The 17,106-nt window shown below is 41.9% G+C and overlaps 1 protein-coding gene across 1 annotated transcript in view; it reads left to right on the forward strand.

The window, feature by feature from the left end:
- bcas3 (BCAS3 microtubule associated cell migration factor) overlaps positions 1–17,106 on the forward strand; it is a 294,717-nt gene that overhangs the window by 63,765 nt on the left and 213,846 nt on the right. The window contains exon 16 of the mRNA XM_041046203.1: positions 13,703–13,853. Coding sequence (XP_040902137.1) covers positions 13,703–13,853 — 151 coding nt within the window. The remainder of the gene's footprint in view (positions 1–13,702; positions 13,854–17,106) is intronic.

Raw genomic sequence — 17,106 nt, forward strand, 5'->3', positions numbered from 1 at the left:
CAAATTAAACAAAGCAACAAAGAAAAATATTTGCAGAGGTGTCTTTTACTGTCTAGTGCCAAGATCAGTTTGATTTTAAAATCAGACAAAGCTGTTTAGTTTCCTCTGAACAGATGTCTTTATCAGAAAAGTAGATTGAATATTTAAAAAAAAAAAAAAAAAGTCACTTTAACAAGTTTAATAATCCAATGAAAATGCTGCTTAAATATTACTTTAAAAAGCCAGCTTTGAGATATTCAAGCCTTGCTGCCCTTTTTTCAGTGCAGTCATTTTAATAGTTAGTTAATAAGTTTTCTCTAGAACATGAACTATACAGTTTTATACAGTGTAGAGTGCATTCACTGGGGCTCCTCTGGGTGTTGTGCATTCAATAATAAATTAGACTTGTCAGACAAACTCTTGCACCAAAACAAGATGATCCTCACCCTCAGAGAGCAGACATATATTTATATGGCGCAGCTATACCAAAAAGCACATAGCACAGTGGGTCATTAACAGTTCACCCGTGAGATCTCTGTGGGGTAAGGTCATGTAGGTCTCCCGGTGTCTGTTATTTAGAAGATAAATTGGCTCAGGCGCATCCTGCCACATGTAAATTTAGAACTCCAGCACCCCTCCACCACTACCGCTGCCACCAGCGTTGATAAAAAAAAAAAAAAAAAACTCCATAATTTGCGCCGTTTTCACCGGATGCAAACACACTGAGTCACGTTTGCTTTTGTGTCTGCCTTCCTCCTGTTTTTTGCGAGTCGGGTGTGAATTCTGGGCAGGGAAGGTCGGTTTTCTTAGGCTGGCAGAGAGCAGCAGGGTGAGGCAAGCCGGGGGCCGGGCCACCTAGCCACAACAGCTGCTCTGTGATTGTCGCCAGTGAGGACAGCATTGATTTTTGGGAAGGAACTGTAGAAAAGTACACATCCTTCTCAAAGCTGCCAGCCCAGGCCGCCGGCGCACCTAAAAATAGAGGCTGCAATTGGCCGTCTTCTTGTCACTGTTAAAATCTGGAATGGCTATTTACGTCCCTGTATACAGTACATTTTCTCTCCCCCTCCTTTTTTTTTTCCATAGCCTTTCCTCTGTGTGATCAATGTATTGTCATTTGAGGTGATGACCCATAATGTGAACGTCCCACACTGTAAAATGCGGTTTGTCTGCGGCCCAGTGCATACAAGGCTAGATTAGTACGTGCAGTTTCTCTGCACAGGGCAGAGGTTATTGAGGCTATAGCAGGCATATGGCAGCCACTGTGGAGTTTTATTATTCAGATGTTTTTCACATCTGACCACAGTACTGTATAATGCATCCGTGCGCGCTGCAAACAGGTTTTGAACACTCCAAAAACAACTTGATCATAATAATCTAAAAACCATCTTTGATTTTTTTTTTTCCCTTTGACCTAAGTTCAGATTTCTTTGTGCAGGACTGCACTTTGCCCTCGAGTTGTGCAGTTGGATACGAGGCTCTTATCTACTGATTCGGCGTCAGTTTTGGTGCTTTCAGCATGAAGTGCTGTCGAATTCTGTGCTTTCCCCCCTTTTTTCTGTGACACCTTCATGACAGTTTGGCATAACTGTCACACATGGCATTTTTCAACATGCATGGGTGCCTTTTGTGTGTATACACAGCGCTGGTCATACACTTCCCAACTGTAAAACATCAACACGAGGCTATTAGTCAGTGCAACAGATTTGTTTCCTCACCGAGCAGAAGCCCTGGTGGTCCGATCGTGGGGCCATCTGGGCCCTGGCGCTGGTTCAGAGAGAGAAAGAGAGAGAGGGGGGCGGCAGAAAACAAGGTGTGACGGGAAACTGTTAATTCACTTGTTGATAAAGGGACACTTCCTTTCTGCTATTAGAGGCTGACGGCTTGCTTATTTGGGTTTGGACTTTTGTTTTATCTCGCCTCCCTCCTCCCCCAGCGCTCCCCTTTCATCAGTCATCATCCTGCGGTGAAAAACACCAACGCTGTGCAGAGGTCGATGCCAAGGAAACATTACCTCATAACTGCTGGCGTGTGACACGTATGTACACGGCCTCACCGTGACCCTGTTTCTGACAGTATAGTTACTGTAAGTTAAACAGTTACAAAGTACAGTCGAGGAGGTTGAGATCTCTGTTTCACACAGAGATAGTGGATGGATTTAACAGAGCAAGTTAACATGTTCATTTCAGAAACGTGTCAACAGTATGAAACAAAGTGAGATGGATGACTTGTCCAGATTTCAGTCATCGTGATGAGCTGTCTGCCGTGGATTAGTGTCCAGCTTGAGACCGAGCTAACCAGCGTTTGGAAAACCACCACAGATCCATGTGTGTGTGCGCGCCATGTTTTTTAATTTTAACTTTGCTTTTTCATTTTTTTTTCCCCCCTTCTTTTATTACTTCTGTGTCCCATTGTTGTTGCCCTAACCTCTCAACCCTGTCACTCCTAGCTCAACACACTCCTTCCTCACTGATTTGTAACTCTGTCCTCGATGGCCGTATTGAGCCATATATTGTTGTCCTGTATACTTTAATTGAAGCTGGGTTTGTGTTAACACTGCTGCAGAAGCAGTGCGACAGAGCATGATGGACCCACAAGAACCCATAGAGGATACCGTGGGAGGGTCTGGCATAGACAGGGACCAGCATAATCAGTGCCTCCCTCTTGTTTGACCTTGTCCTACACCGTACTTGTATCTGTACACACACAGAAACACAAGTACATATGTACTAACACTCACCCCTGACATGCAGTTCAGACATTAATCAGTGAGAGCGGACATCCGTGTTGTGCCACAAATAAAGGAGGAACAGTCGAAGAATTTAGGAAACATGATTGAATATTAATGGACAGTAAATTTGCCGCGGGTATATACTAAAATCAAATTTACAAGAAGTAACTATTTATTTATTCTTTCAAAAAAAAAAAAACTTTGAAGTGGGGTAAAAACATTATTAAGAGAATCATTCATAAAAGAAGAAGAATGTATAGATAATAGGCCATGGAAGTTTTTCACTGTATTTACCAAAGTCATGGAATTGTGCATTAAAGCTTGGTGGCAGCTCTGGGTGTTAGTACCGGAGTCGTCCTCCGTGTGGTGCTGTGTGGTCAGGATTCTCAGCAGTGTGGAGAGGGAGGAGCAGAGTAGCCGGTCCAACTCCACAGAGGGAGACAGACGGAGAGGAAAGGACTTGTAAAGAGCGTGAGGGGCTTTTTTTTTTTTTTTTTTGCCTCGATACAAATCTAACAACAGAGAAAGAGCGGGGTAATTTCTCCAGCTTTTTTTTTTTTTTTATGAATGGTCACTTCCTCCTCCAGCTAAAACAAACTTGTAGGCCTCGTTTTGGAGTTAGTTTTTTGTTTTTTTTAAAGGGGCAGTTTGAAAACTTTTCTGTTGAATATAGAGACCTTACAGCCATAATCTGTCATTCACTCTCCTCCGTTTCTTTTGTTGTTGCATTTAAAAGATAGTGGAAGAAGTGGAAACCTTTAATGTTTTACATTAAGAAAGTTTGCATTTTTTTAAACTGCTAAGAAAATGATTTTTTTTTCTCATAATTCATGTATTTTATGAGACACATATAATCCAGCATCACTGCTCTGTGTATCTTAATAATTTAACCTCCAAATTTCTCATCAGTAGGAAATAGGAAATGACAAATAGCTTTCCAAAAGGAGCAGATGTTCTTTTAAAAGCATTTTTTTTCCCCCCCTCAACCTGCCACATAGTCAAGAGGATTAGGGTATGTACATTACTCAGTACATTTGATTTAACAGTTGTGTGCCATCAAAGGTAAGCTAGTGTTAGTGGGCTTGCATTTGTTGCAGGCTCCGTCCGTAGGCTTCTCCCTGCGGTCGGCAGAGGAGCCAGTAGCCCAGCTCGGCTCGAGTCAGTAAACGGAGAGCTCAGCGCAAAACCACACAGCAATCGAACAAGCTGTTTACCCTGAAAATTAGCCTTCCCCTGTACTTTTAGGGCTTTTAAAGCAACCAAAAATACACAGTGCGTGGAATATGTATCTTGGCTGGCATTCGGGCTCCATCAGAGACCTCTGTCCTTTTTTTTTTTTTTTTTTATATGAACCCTAATAACTCAATCTCCACAACCACTAAACCCTCTTAACACCGGATGCTCGCCGCTGCACTCATCATTATTTGATTTGCGAAATTGTAAGGTAGAGATAAAGAAATAAAGCTGGCTTGCCATTACACACAGACGCACTTGTGGCTTCCAGCTTATTGCCTGCCATGTGAAAAGTGCACACTCTGAAAAGCCAAAGCCTCCCATTGTCACACAATCAATGGGTTTTACATCCCGCCTTTGTTGTGTGCCGCGTGCAGATCTTCTTCATACATCTTTTTGTTTTTTACCTCATTTCACTTTTTTTTTGTTTTTGTTCCTGAAGTTTAAAACCTTAAGAAGCCTTTAACACGCGTGTTAGGGATCTGCATTCAATATCATACGAATATCTCCATATTGTATGTTTTATACTTAACACTCCTGATCTATTGTAGTTGTACAGTATATAATGTATAAAACAAACACTTAGACCTAAATATTGGAATTGAATTTTTCCTCCATGCTGCTCATTGCAAGGTAGTGGAGCATTAACAACTTTCATGAGTCACCGGTGTGTCTGTGAAATACATTCATACATGTTTAGTGAAAGACAAATTATTCTTCATAGAAAACTGAGATAATCTGAACTAAAACTGAAAATATACTTTTTGTTATGTTTAATTAATTCAAGGGTAAATATAATTTGGTTTTAGTAAACGCAGATAACCGTATCATTTGTGCTAATAATATTAGAGCATGACACAGCACAAGTACTTTCATAGATTCACATTCCTTAAAAACGAAAAACGTCTGAGATTCCTGAAAAGAAACCTTGTCCATCTTTCCTCTGAAAATTTCCTGTTTACTCACGTCACGTCTAAGTGTTCCTGACACGCCATTTATTTAGACTGCGATGCTGTCAAAACTCTGCCGGCTAAATTCGGATCAAAGCGGCCCTGCCATTGTTACCAGTTTCTCGAATAGAGCTTCTGTCACAGCTGAATGTAACTGCAATGTTAATCAATCAGCATTAGATCAGGGCCATTTTTAAATGGAGAAATCAAATTAGATCTATATGTGCGACCTCAGTGCTACTGTTTGTGTGTGTGTGTGTGTGTTTTCTGGATGTAGTGTAGAACACAGGATGGCTGTGGATGTTTGATTATTGATGCAGATGGAGGAAAGACAGAGCTGCTGTGATAAAACAATTTACAAAACGACAGTCTTATCAAAGAAAAGAGCAGGAATATAATCATCGGTCACTTTTATAATATGATGATCTTGAACATTTCGGTTTGGCCTGATGATTTTCACCCAGTTGCTCAAAAACGACGGAGCAGGGCGGCTGTGACAGCAGCACAGACGTGTCATTATCTCCTCTCGGCCTCTAGATATTGTTTTTCCTCTCCTTCGGATCATGGAGTTTTAAAAGGAGAAGCATTTAGACCCAGACAGAGGGACGGATGTAGCCAGCCTCCTCTCTGACCCGGAGGGGGGGGGGGGGGGGGTCGGCTCGGGAGACGTCTTCTCATTTAGCTTCACTCTGATCCGTTTGTAATCACATATATCGACATGCCTCTCGCTTCTAGTTGAGATCAAAAATAAATAAATAAGCCGACAGTGTTGTTGGAAATATTTTTCACATCTAATATACAGTTCATTTCTTGTGCTGTGTTGCGGTAGAAGAAAAGTGCGATGGAATATTAATTCATTACAAATAATGTACTCACTGCTCTGATTTTCATACTAAGGTGAGCCTCGGGCCATTTTTTTGGGATCTCTCTTTTTTTGGTCTCACTGAATCCACATACGTATTTTAAACTCTTCCATAAATAAATCACTTCAATCGGTCTCATATCAGATGGAAGAGTTTTTGCGTCCTGTGGTGAAATTTAAAGAATTTTCAACTTTTTCTTTGATCCAATGTCTTAAAAAACACAAGGGGCATGAAAATACATATATTAAATATCAACTCAAAATCATGTGTTTTCAGTGTTGATCAGCTAATATTGGTCCAGTCCTGTATCATACAGTGGACACGGTCTGTGTGGGTTTTCAAACATTTCCATCATCACCTACACTGGAAAAGCAAAATGAATGGGACTCAAAAACATATTTTTAACCTCGCATTTTGTATATTCCTCGTGCTAACATGTAGAAGAGCTGTTGTTATCGTTATTTTCTATAGTGTCAAATAATTGATATTTTATTTCCTCGTTATCACAGTAGCTAATCACTTTTCTAAGGAACCTTGAATTTTTCTTTTCTGTTTTTTTTTTTTGTTGGTTTGTTTGCTTATTTTTTGGGCTGTGTCACTTTTAGCCAATTCTTACACATCTAATACATTTTAGTGTAAGTTTCTTAATTTTTCTGAAGTCTAAAGTTCCCAGTGAGTGGTGTTGGGTGGAAGGAGAACAGTAGAGAAGAACAGGAAAACCATCTTATGCATCTTGCATTTCTGCAGCTCTCTCTCCTTCTCTCTCTAAATTGGTTTGTAAGTGTGTACACTGTGTATGTGTTCAATACCAATCCCTTTCTCTCTCTCTCTCACTCTCTCACACACACACACACACACACACTCTCTCTCTCTCATTTCACCCCTCCACCCTCTCCTTGCTTTCCCAAACATCCAATCATTGGCCATAACCCGTCCCTCTTTACTGTGAGGTACTAGCTCCTTGACCCAAATCAGATGATGGCTACACACACACACACACACACACACTCTCATCCACACACGCATATGGTTGGAGTGTGGGTGTCATCTGATCCTGTGGAGCTGTCTGATCCCCCCCCACCACCACCACCACCCCCACCCCCCCCCCAAGCTCTTCTTGCTGGCAACTGAGTCCTGTCTGATGAAGCCTTGTAAATACTGACATGCTGTAAACTTGTAGATCTTATTTCAGGGTGCTGTTTTCCTGTGTGAACGTGTGTGTTTTCATGTTTGCACGCGTTCCGTTTTCTCAGGATTATGTTTGGTTGTTTGTCAGAAATGTGCACGTATGTTTTTGCATGTAGACATGTTCCGCTTCTGTATTGCTGTCATTTTTCTTTCTCTCTCTCTCTCTCTCTCTCTCTCTCTTGGCTGCTGCTTTTTCCTGTTCAGGACAACACAGACTGCTCTAAGCTCAGAAGAGCTATTTTCCATATACAGCATGTTACACGCTAAAAAAAAAAAAAAAAAAATCACATCTTTATTTTTTTTAGCTCTCAAGTTTTATGATGAAATTAGAAAACTCACGTGCTGGGAATTTTGGTTTGCTGTTGCGTCTTTTTTAGCTCCCTGACATGAGAAACATCAATAAAAATACTAAATGTTCAAAAAATGTTCCCAAATAGGGCTGTTAATAAAAGCTCCCTGTTAGCTGTCGATTTGGGAGCGGGGGACCGGGCAGGAAGCCATTTTCACACAGGCCGGCCTGACCTCGACTCTTAACTCTGACTGAAAATAGCAGAAGAGCAAGATTTCCGTACGAAGAGAAAAGAGAGGGTTTTTCTTTTTTTTTTTTTTTTGGATGGGGGGCGGGGGGGGGTGTAGATCCCTCTGCCACAGCGTTACCTGAGAGAAAAAGAAAAAAGGGAAGGGAGGAGGAAAAAAAAAGACCTGATGGCTTTTCCACCAGTCTTCTGATTCCTTTACAACAGTAAATCTTGTGAAGTTTATTTTCTTTGCAGCATCTGTGTTTTATAAGGGCTCTTTTAATTTGTTTTTACTCTGTCCAGTGGGGGATCCCCACTCCTTTTTTTTTGGGGGGGGGGGGGGGGGGGGTGGGGGGGGGTTCTTCCCCTCTTTGTGTTCGACCCTTTTTAGCCCTCCCCCTTGTCCATCTCTTCTCTCTCTTCTCCTTTCTTCTGTTTTTTTTTCTCTCACTCTCTCCTTCCTCGTTCTGTGGAAGTGAGTGTTTTAATAATGATACTTTGGGGATGTGGGATGGCAGAGCGGCTTTCTCCTCCTGCAAAGAAAGACTACAATCCCCCCCCCCCCCCCCCCACTTCATTCTTTTTCCTCTCCCCTACTTTAATCCCTCCCTCCTTTAACATGTCTGGGAAACTTGGACTATCAAGGAGTGAATGGTAGAAAGTGGGGATAGACTGATACTGGCTTACCGATATTGCTTCTATTAGAAACTACTGTAAGTACTGTAGCCTATGTTTCTGTACCAAGACCATAACTTTATACTTTTTTACATTAACATGTTTAAATTCAACATAAATGTCGTTATATTAAAAATAACACAAACAAGGTACTTGTAGTTCCCTGATTTAAAACAGGAAATATCTGATTTAAAAAAAAAAAATGGATGGACAGAGCTGTGGTGCTGCTGGAGAACAGTGGCAAGAAATAGTATGTTCTCGGTTCTCCCACCGAGTGTATCTATAATGGACTAAAACTTATTTTACAGTTATATCACTGTCTCTCTCTGCGGCTTATCACTGACTGTTGTAAGCCTGAGTAGTTCTTGTTCTCACTTGTTTAATCCAACCTGTATATCCCCCAATAAATTATCCTCCAGCTTTTTTTTTTTTTTCAGACGCATTTTGGTGAGTTTTTAAATCTCAGTAAGAACCGATCACTAGACCATCGTCACATCACTGGACGTTTAGACATTTGACCAGAAAAACAGTTTCACTGAGAGAATTTTGTAACATCAACATCTACATTCAGAAAGGGGAGTTTTATCTTTTTGTCCATGAACACAGGAAGTAAGCAAAAAAAAAAAAAAAAATCCTCTTCAATCATCCTTTGAAAGCACAAAGCCCAGACAGAGCCATAAAAGTATTCCCCTGTCAGGACATAGTTTTCTTTCTCTACCTCTCTGTCTCACAGTTGCAATATCATCCTCAGTTCCAAGGTCTCTCCTTATCCCGACAGCATCACTCAGCATGTCACCTGCCTAACCTGCTCCCTCCACACTCCCCAGTCCAGCTCCCCTCCACTCCTGCTGGCATTTTCTTTTTTTTCCCCCCTGACTGTGTCTTATTTGAATTGTTCTGCTAGAGAGGATATTTCAGTGTTTGTGTGGACACACACAGTCTTCAGAGCTTGTCCTTTCGCACGTCGGCTCCTCATTGGAAGCTGCCTGCTTGTATTGGATGCAAATTGGGTATTAAAAGAGAGTAGAGAAACATGAGATAGCGTGACACGGGGCGGCTGAGGAGAGAGAAAGAGCGCGAAGGATAAGGGAGAGAGGCTTAATGCGAGAAGAGAATGCAAATGCCGATGAGGAGGCAGGGAGGGATGGGTGCACGGGCGGATGGACGGAGGCGAGCTGGATGGATGGTCGGATTAAGGGAGAAAGAGAGACAGGGGTCAGGTGACAGTGTGACTTTTTGGCAGGGTCAGAGTTTTTTTTCTCTGGACGACAGCGACAGAGCTGGATTTGCATTGATGGATCTTCTTTCCATGGGGATGTCATGTATCAGTGCCTGGGCACATCACGCCCCGGTCATTAATCAAATCATAGCCTCCGTCTAGAGCTGTCTGTCTGCCAGGCGCTTCTCATCTGTCCACCTTGCTCTCCTGCGCTCTCCCTCTTTCACTTAGTCTTGGTCAGCCTTTTTTCATTTCAACAGTACTGTAGTAGTAGTAGTAGTGGATGCAGTGGTAATAGGAAAAAAAAAAACAGCTGTTTGTGGTGATGAACATGGCAGTAGTCCTTTAATACTCAGTCTAGGTTTTGTGCTCAGTGATTTTTAGTGTCTCTTTGGTTCCAATATGAACATGATCAGCACAAACTAAGTCTAAATGTTTAAATTCGCAAATCAGCTCTAAGAGAAAACGTCTGTCCACACACACACACACACAGTTCCTTTTTTTTATACACATTACAATCTTTGTGAAATGGCAGACACAGGCACAGGCCTGATTTCCACTACCCCTGTTAGCCATAGGTGGATGGTAGACACACCCTTAATCAGTCGTTTGCATGTGTCTGCTCCAGCACTCTGTCTATGAAAATAACAGCAAAGAAACGCAGTTTCACAGAAATGCGCTGGCACAAGTCTTTAAACAGTGCAGAGGCAGGTGTCCTTATTCACTGCTGCACTCATCACACACACACACCTCCAGACGTGACACTGACTGAATGTGTGCACTGTCACCAGCAGCGGGATCACAATCAGTGTCATTGTTTAATTCGATTATAACGCTCGTATCCATTTGGTCCATTGGGTAAAGATTTAAATCAGTTTAATAAAAAAAAAAAAAAAAAAAAAAAAAAGTGCTAATAAAAGTGAAATTTATGATTTGCATTTTGAAGTTATAGTAAATTTAAAGGTGTGCTTCTTCAGCATATCACACAGCTCTCTGGATAAATGTGTTTTATGCTGGAGTGTGGTAGAAGTGTTAGTTTGATCGGTGCCACCTTTCAAACTTTATTGATAAAACTGTTCACCACATTTTTAGGTGTTCTTCTCAGTTATTGCGACTTTAATTCTGAGCACTGAACAGTAGTATGTTGTGTGTGCGTGTGTGGCATTATTGTGCTTTACAGAGGTTCAACCTTTACTCGATCACTGTCACCAAACATCACGCACATGTCTGCACGGACATGCTCACGCACAAACTTTCTGTCTGTCCCTCAGCCGTCCTCGGGGCCGTCTCTTCGTGTATCGTCTTCTGCCGATACGTGATCTCCGACACGTTTCGCACTAACTTGTCTTCACTGTCTGGGGGTTGACAGTTTAGGGCTCCTTGGCCTTGAGTGACAGCACGGTATGACCGTTCGGTCAACAGTACTCATCACCCCCACCCGGTCTCCGTCTGGCTACACCTGTTCTGCAATCCACAGCAAGGCTTATTTTTAAGACCTGGGGGGCTGACAGCATATAGTGCACTAGGAGCACAAACGAAATATCCGTTTAGGATGAGGATGCTAAATTCATCGACACCCCCATCCCTCGTTCTCACCCTCCACTCCTCTGTGAGCTGAAGCACCATTACGGCTTTTCAGGCTGCTTCCTGTACGGAGTTTTTTTTTTTTTTTTTTTTCTTTGTCTTCCCCCTCCCCTCAACACAAAAGGTGGCTGCCCGGGCTCTTGGGGTGTAGCACTTTTGAAATGTGAAGGGCTTTCAGGAGCTGCCCCAGCACAGACGTCTGTTAGTCTGACTGAGAGAGAGGAGCAGAAGGAAATGAAGGACAGGTTTGTGTAATGGTCTCCTCTCCCCCTCCGAAGGTCACGCGGCATTGTTGGCCAGCAGAGGTCTAAAAGACAGACCTTTGGAGAACCACAAAGCGGAGGTTTGGCAGGACTAATGAAACTCAGAGCTACACGTTAATGATCTAAAAGACTGGACCAAAACACTCAGCAGTCCCTTTCCGCTCGCATTCAGCCTCCTCTTGATCGCTCCTTCCAAATAATGACTAGGCACTCTCCTCCTCTGCCTTTATTGTAACCTTTGATGTCCGCCTTGTTTTCTTTGTCTCCACGTCCCCCCTCCCTCCTTTTCATTCCTTTATGTTACGCGGCTGTCACTCATCTATTAAGGCAACAAATGGAACAAGGAAAACATTCAGACAGTGTATTGTGGTGCATGCACAGGTTTGCTCTTTATTTCTTTTGAAAGCACTTGAACTTGGAATTTTCCTTGGTCTACCCATTGAATCAGCAGGATACACTTTTTTTTTTTTCATTGTGGCTATTGTCAAAGGATTACAAACATATTTGTTTTATAAGCCACATTTCTAAGACCCTACAGTTTAATGTTTCTATGTAACTGTTTATATGCAACTGTTGCTTTCCTCGTTGTATTCAAAAAATACAAATCGATAAATAGATTAAAAAAAAAAACACTTACCTTCAGTGGGTAAGCAGTAAACAGTAAACTGTTTTTGCTTTATTTGTCCAGGTTAAAAAATAAGCTCCTCTGAGATTTGTGCCTCTTCCGAGCATAATGGAGGAAAATGGAATTCTGGGTCTGGAAACAGTTCATAGTTAGGACCTATTGAACTGAAATGGATGCAGACGTCTTAGATTAGTAAACATCTCAAACCTGGTCAAATAAAACGAATATTATTTGCACATTACATTTCTGTAATTTGCCTGAACTGAACATTTAGAGCTTCAAACTAGGCAAAAGTTTTGGGGGAAAAAAAAAAAAACTGGTTCTGGACCATAAAGGGGCCATATTGGAACAAGATCAGAATCAGGTATGAACATGTAAGGCAGTGATGAGCTTAAAAATCTGAACGTTAATCACATCATGTAGGAACTGGACTCACTCCTCCCATCACACAAAAGCAAAAACAAACAAAAAAAAAATTTTGGGAAGTGAAAGACTTTGAAAGTAATAATTTGACAAAGACCTGCTGAACTCGAGGTCCAATGGGACCGCCTCAAGGTGCACTACTCTTTTTTTTTTAATGGAGCTCTGAAGTGCAACGTGACCTGAGATAAGCTTGAGAGCACTGAGCAAATTCAAACCACCACCGAGACTCTGAGATGCGGGTGAAAGCTCCAGATAAAACTAGCTGATGATACCATGAGGAGTTGATCAGTCAATCAAAATCAAATTTGAAGAAAAAAAAAAAAAATGTCAAAAGATTTGCAGGTTCCAGAGATTTATATTCAACATTCAGACAGCTTGTAAAAGCAGACACTACCTGTATATGTTAAGTAAGTGAAGCAGTAGCCTCAGTCTGATGTAGCTGGTTAAGGTCCTTTAAGACGCCCTTTTCACATGGCCTGATTATGTTTGGCTGGAGCTGAATAGGATATGTGAGATGAGTTGTGTTTTTTTGGATCGTGTGTATGTGTTTGTGTGTTCTGTGTGTGTGTGTGCGTGTGCGTGTATAGGGCCTGTTGATTGGCCTTGATTAACAGACTTCCAGGCTCTCAAGGCAGAGCTACAACCCTTGTAATGTAAGCATCTTGAGCTGGTTATTTCCAGTCGTTCCACAGGAGGCCTTGAACCCAGGGTTGTGTGTGTGTGTGTGTGTGTGTGTTTGTGTATATATGTCTTTCTATGGCCGTGTGGACAGATTTTTTTAGTTTTAAACCATCGTTAAGAGGACGCATGGTTGCAGTGGTGAGGACATTTTGGTGGGTCCTCGCAGCTTGTGGATTAAGACTTGGTTTTAGGCTTCATGTTAGGGTTAGGTTAAGTTTATGGTAAAGGGAGGGAATGCATTATATCAACAAGTGTCCTTACAACTATAGAAAGACCCACACGTGTGTGTGTGTCTGTGTGTATGAGGGGTTGGGAGAAAAAAAAAAATCTAATGCACAATATTCAAACAGGGCTTTTTCCTTGCACTGAAAGGTGTTTCTGTTCCCTAAATAAGGTCTTTTTGGTGCTTTGATGAAACCCTGGTCTGCAGTTTGATATGAATGTCAGATGAAATTTGTAACTTAATTCCAAGTGAGCAATATTGAGAATTAGCATCTTTAAAGACCACTGAACTGAAAAGGGAACCAGTGAGCACTGAAAAAATGAATTATGTATAAAAGGTTGTACCAGCATTCACAATGGGATTCTCAGTATTTTGCAGCCATTACCTGGGAAGGCTCTCGATTGACATATGTGTGTCTGTTATGTTCCAGTCTAAATCTATGAAAAGGACATTTCTCTGACCTTGCTGTCCAGGGGAACATCCAGTGCTGTTCACTGAAAATATGTTTAATAATCCTGTGTCTGTGTGTGTGTGTCTGTGTTTCCAGTCAAGCTGAGCAACCAGGATTCATACAACAACTTCGCCAACAACAACATGGGGAACCCGCGGCTGTCCCCGCTGCCCAGCCTCACCGTGGTGCTGCCTCTGGCTCAGATCAAGCAGCCAATGACCCTGGGCACCATCACTAAACGCACCGGGTAGGTAACAGCCACCGAAATACATTTCTCTTTTTACTTTGTCAGTCATGAGACACTAAATGTAGACTGAGTAGAGACGGGTTTTTGCTTTTCTTTGATTTAACCTCTTTATTTACCATTTATCAGCAGTATATAAACACTAAATAAATTGTTTATAACTCAGTATAATGCAGTTTAAGCAGATATATATTGTATTTGTATTTGAATGTATTTGTCAGCAGTTATAATTCCTCCATCGTATGAACTGGTGTGGAACCAGTACAACGTGTTATAAAGCCTTTATTAACTGTTTATACACATGTTCACATCATCCACTGATGGGTCAAGGTCCACTTACTAGATTTCAGCCACATCATCAGCTGGAATTTGCGTAGTTGTCACAGAGAGTGAAAAATAAGCATTTATAAATAATGAATGCATAAGATAAATAAACAATAAAATCCTAAAATTCATATCATATTTTCAGTTCATATTTAAATTGATTCATTGCATTAGAAATGCTGACAGGATATTAAATAACGTGTTTCCTTATTTATGTTGTCAGAAAATAGAGAACAACGAAGAGACTCAATATATACCCTGCAATACTACAATAACCTTTATGTGCTTTATGTGTGGTTTAAACTCTCCTCTTTCCAGTCGCTGTGGTTATTTTCAACCCCCCCCCTGTAGGAAAAATAAATCCAGGTATAGTGCACCACAGAGTATCCAGCAGAAACCTTTAAAATATAATGTCTCCAGATGGGGCGGGTGGAAGAGGGTGAACGGCAGCCTTCTTGAATTTACATTTTGGCCACGGTCGAATAAAATTCAAAGAAATGCCATATTGAACATTTAACTTCAGCCTGTGATTTGCTGTCCCTTTCCATTAATCACACTGTAAAAACACTGGGTTGTGTCAGCGGTAGCCTCGCGTAGGAGGCCAAAGCCGTTCCTCTCACACATCCGGCCCGATGCTCATGGACCTCTTTTGTCTCAGGCCACCACTTTTTTTGCATAGGGGTAACGAAGCACAACACACATGCGAACTTATTCTCAGGCAGTTTGGAAAGCGGCTAAAACACATCGTTCGCTGCAAGGATATTAACAAAAGCCTGCCAATAAATGAAAATCATGTTTAGGTTGATGTTAAATGCAGAGTATCCCTGCCAGCTTCGAATATTGAAACCAGTTCAGTTTTAAACATAAGACAGCTCTGCTCTCATCCACCTCTGTCCTCTGTCTTTTTTTTTTTTTTTTTTTTTCACTTGGATCTTCGCCATGCATTGAAATTATGTAGTTTTAAGACCATCAGCAACTACAGGCCTTTTGCTAAGTGCATTTACATACAGTACAGGTGGCTCCACAAATATGGGCAGATTTTAATATTTTCATTTAAATGTAATTTTCATGCCCTGTTTGAATGGGAAATGCTATAATGATTCAAACAGATGGCGAGGGATTTATTTCCCCCGTGATATTTGATAAGTGAGCTTTGAGGATGAAAAGAGAGACCCGATCCTGTGGTCAACGTAAACATCGGGCCATTTTCCAAATCATTAAGATGACTTGCAAAGTTGATTTGGCTTGTAAAATGTGTTATTGCTTATGGGCTACTGTGGTGTCCTGCTTTGGTATATTTATGATGATGTCCTGGTCCTGGTGGTTTGCATTTGGCTTTGCAGTTGTAATATTTAAAGTCATACAGTGTAGGGGGGGGGGTTCTCAAAATAATGTCTGACAGATTTTAGTGCGATCTTTCAGAGTGATTATCCATAGTTTACAGTTTCCTTCTGGTTTGCTCAGTGAGAGAAAGTGTTTGTGTTTCACATTTTTTCTGGTGTTTTATGGTATTTTTACTGTCTCCGTGTTATGCTAGGCCTTCACTGCTTCTCATTTTTGTTTGTTTTTCAGTGCTTTTTCTTTCGTGTCAGCTTTTAAGTGCCATTCACTGAGTTTAGTTACATTTTAGTTACATTTTGCTGTTAGAAGACCACTGGTGGGCCGTAGAAAGAATGATAGGAGCGAGTGAAGAATTTAGGTGATGTAGCCCGTAGAGGGACAGAGTTCATGTCAGGGGGACATTTCAGGTGGATGGATGCATTGACAAAAACACAGGACTTGGAAACGAGAAACCACTGTTTCCCGTTTGAAACCAGGAGTCAACATTGTTTCTTTCCACAATTTTGGCCACTTGGTAGAGGACAGTTAGAGGACGGAGGTCTCTTACCTTAAGGAAGTACTTCTTTTAATCCAAACCGCGGTCTTTTCCTAAACCTGATTAAGTCGTTTTTTGAGCCTAAACCGAACCAAAGCACGACCGTTCCATAAGCCTACCCGTGTCTTTATTGTTTTTTTGTAACCACGACGTCCAGTGCACCGCCACGGGTACACTTCCGCAAGTTTATTTTTGTAACCGTGTTGTTCTAACCATGTTTGTAACTTGTAGGGACACTGTTTCAGCCACATTACACCCAATATAACAATGTGGCAGAGTAATAAGATAAATCAGGCTTTGGATACACACACAATATTTGATACTTGGATACATTCATTGTTAGTTCAGGCCTTTTCATGGGATGTGACAGTACCAAACTGTTTCCGTATGTAAGAATAGCTGCAGATATTTCACATATGACCTACACTACACCTGCTCATGAAACACCTCCAACAGCTGTATTAGCTCTGCAGGACATTATCAGGCCCGGTAGGCTGCTTCAGTGCGCCTTCATCCATCCATCCAGTCCAGGGGAGGCGTCAGCATTAATGCAACAGGACATGCAGCTGTGCGGCCTGCTCCTGCATGCACACAGCTGCACCAATACACCAAAAACACACACACACACACACACACAAACACACTGGGTGAGGCAGCAGGTTTGGCCCCTAGAGTCGGGGGTGATATCCTATGCTTTCACGCTATACTTGCACAGGAGTACCCAGGCACCATCTGTCTGTCTGTGCAGCCAGCCATCTCTCTCTCTCTCTTTGTGTATGTGTGTGTGTGTGTGTGTGTGTGTGTGTGTGAGAGAGAGAGAGACAGAGAGAGAGAGAGAGAGAGAGAGAGAGAGAGGAGCATCCAGCAGCTGTATTTACACCTGTATGAGCAGATCCCTGTTGGCAGGGCAGCAGAGGAACACACCAGCTGCTTAATCTACATTCCCTACCAGGCTGTCATTGTGTGCACTGTGCCGTGACACACACACACACACACACACAGCACACAGCACACAGCACACGCACGTACGCACACGTTGATGAAGCTTTTACGCGA

The sequence above is a fragment of the Toxotes jaculatrix genome, chromosome 9, assembly GCF_017976425.1.
Source record: "Toxotes jaculatrix isolate fToxJac2 chromosome 9, fToxJac2.pri, whole genome shotgun sequence".
Lineage (NCBI taxonomy): Eukaryota > Metazoa > Chordata > Actinopteri > Toxotidae > Toxotes > Toxotes jaculatrix.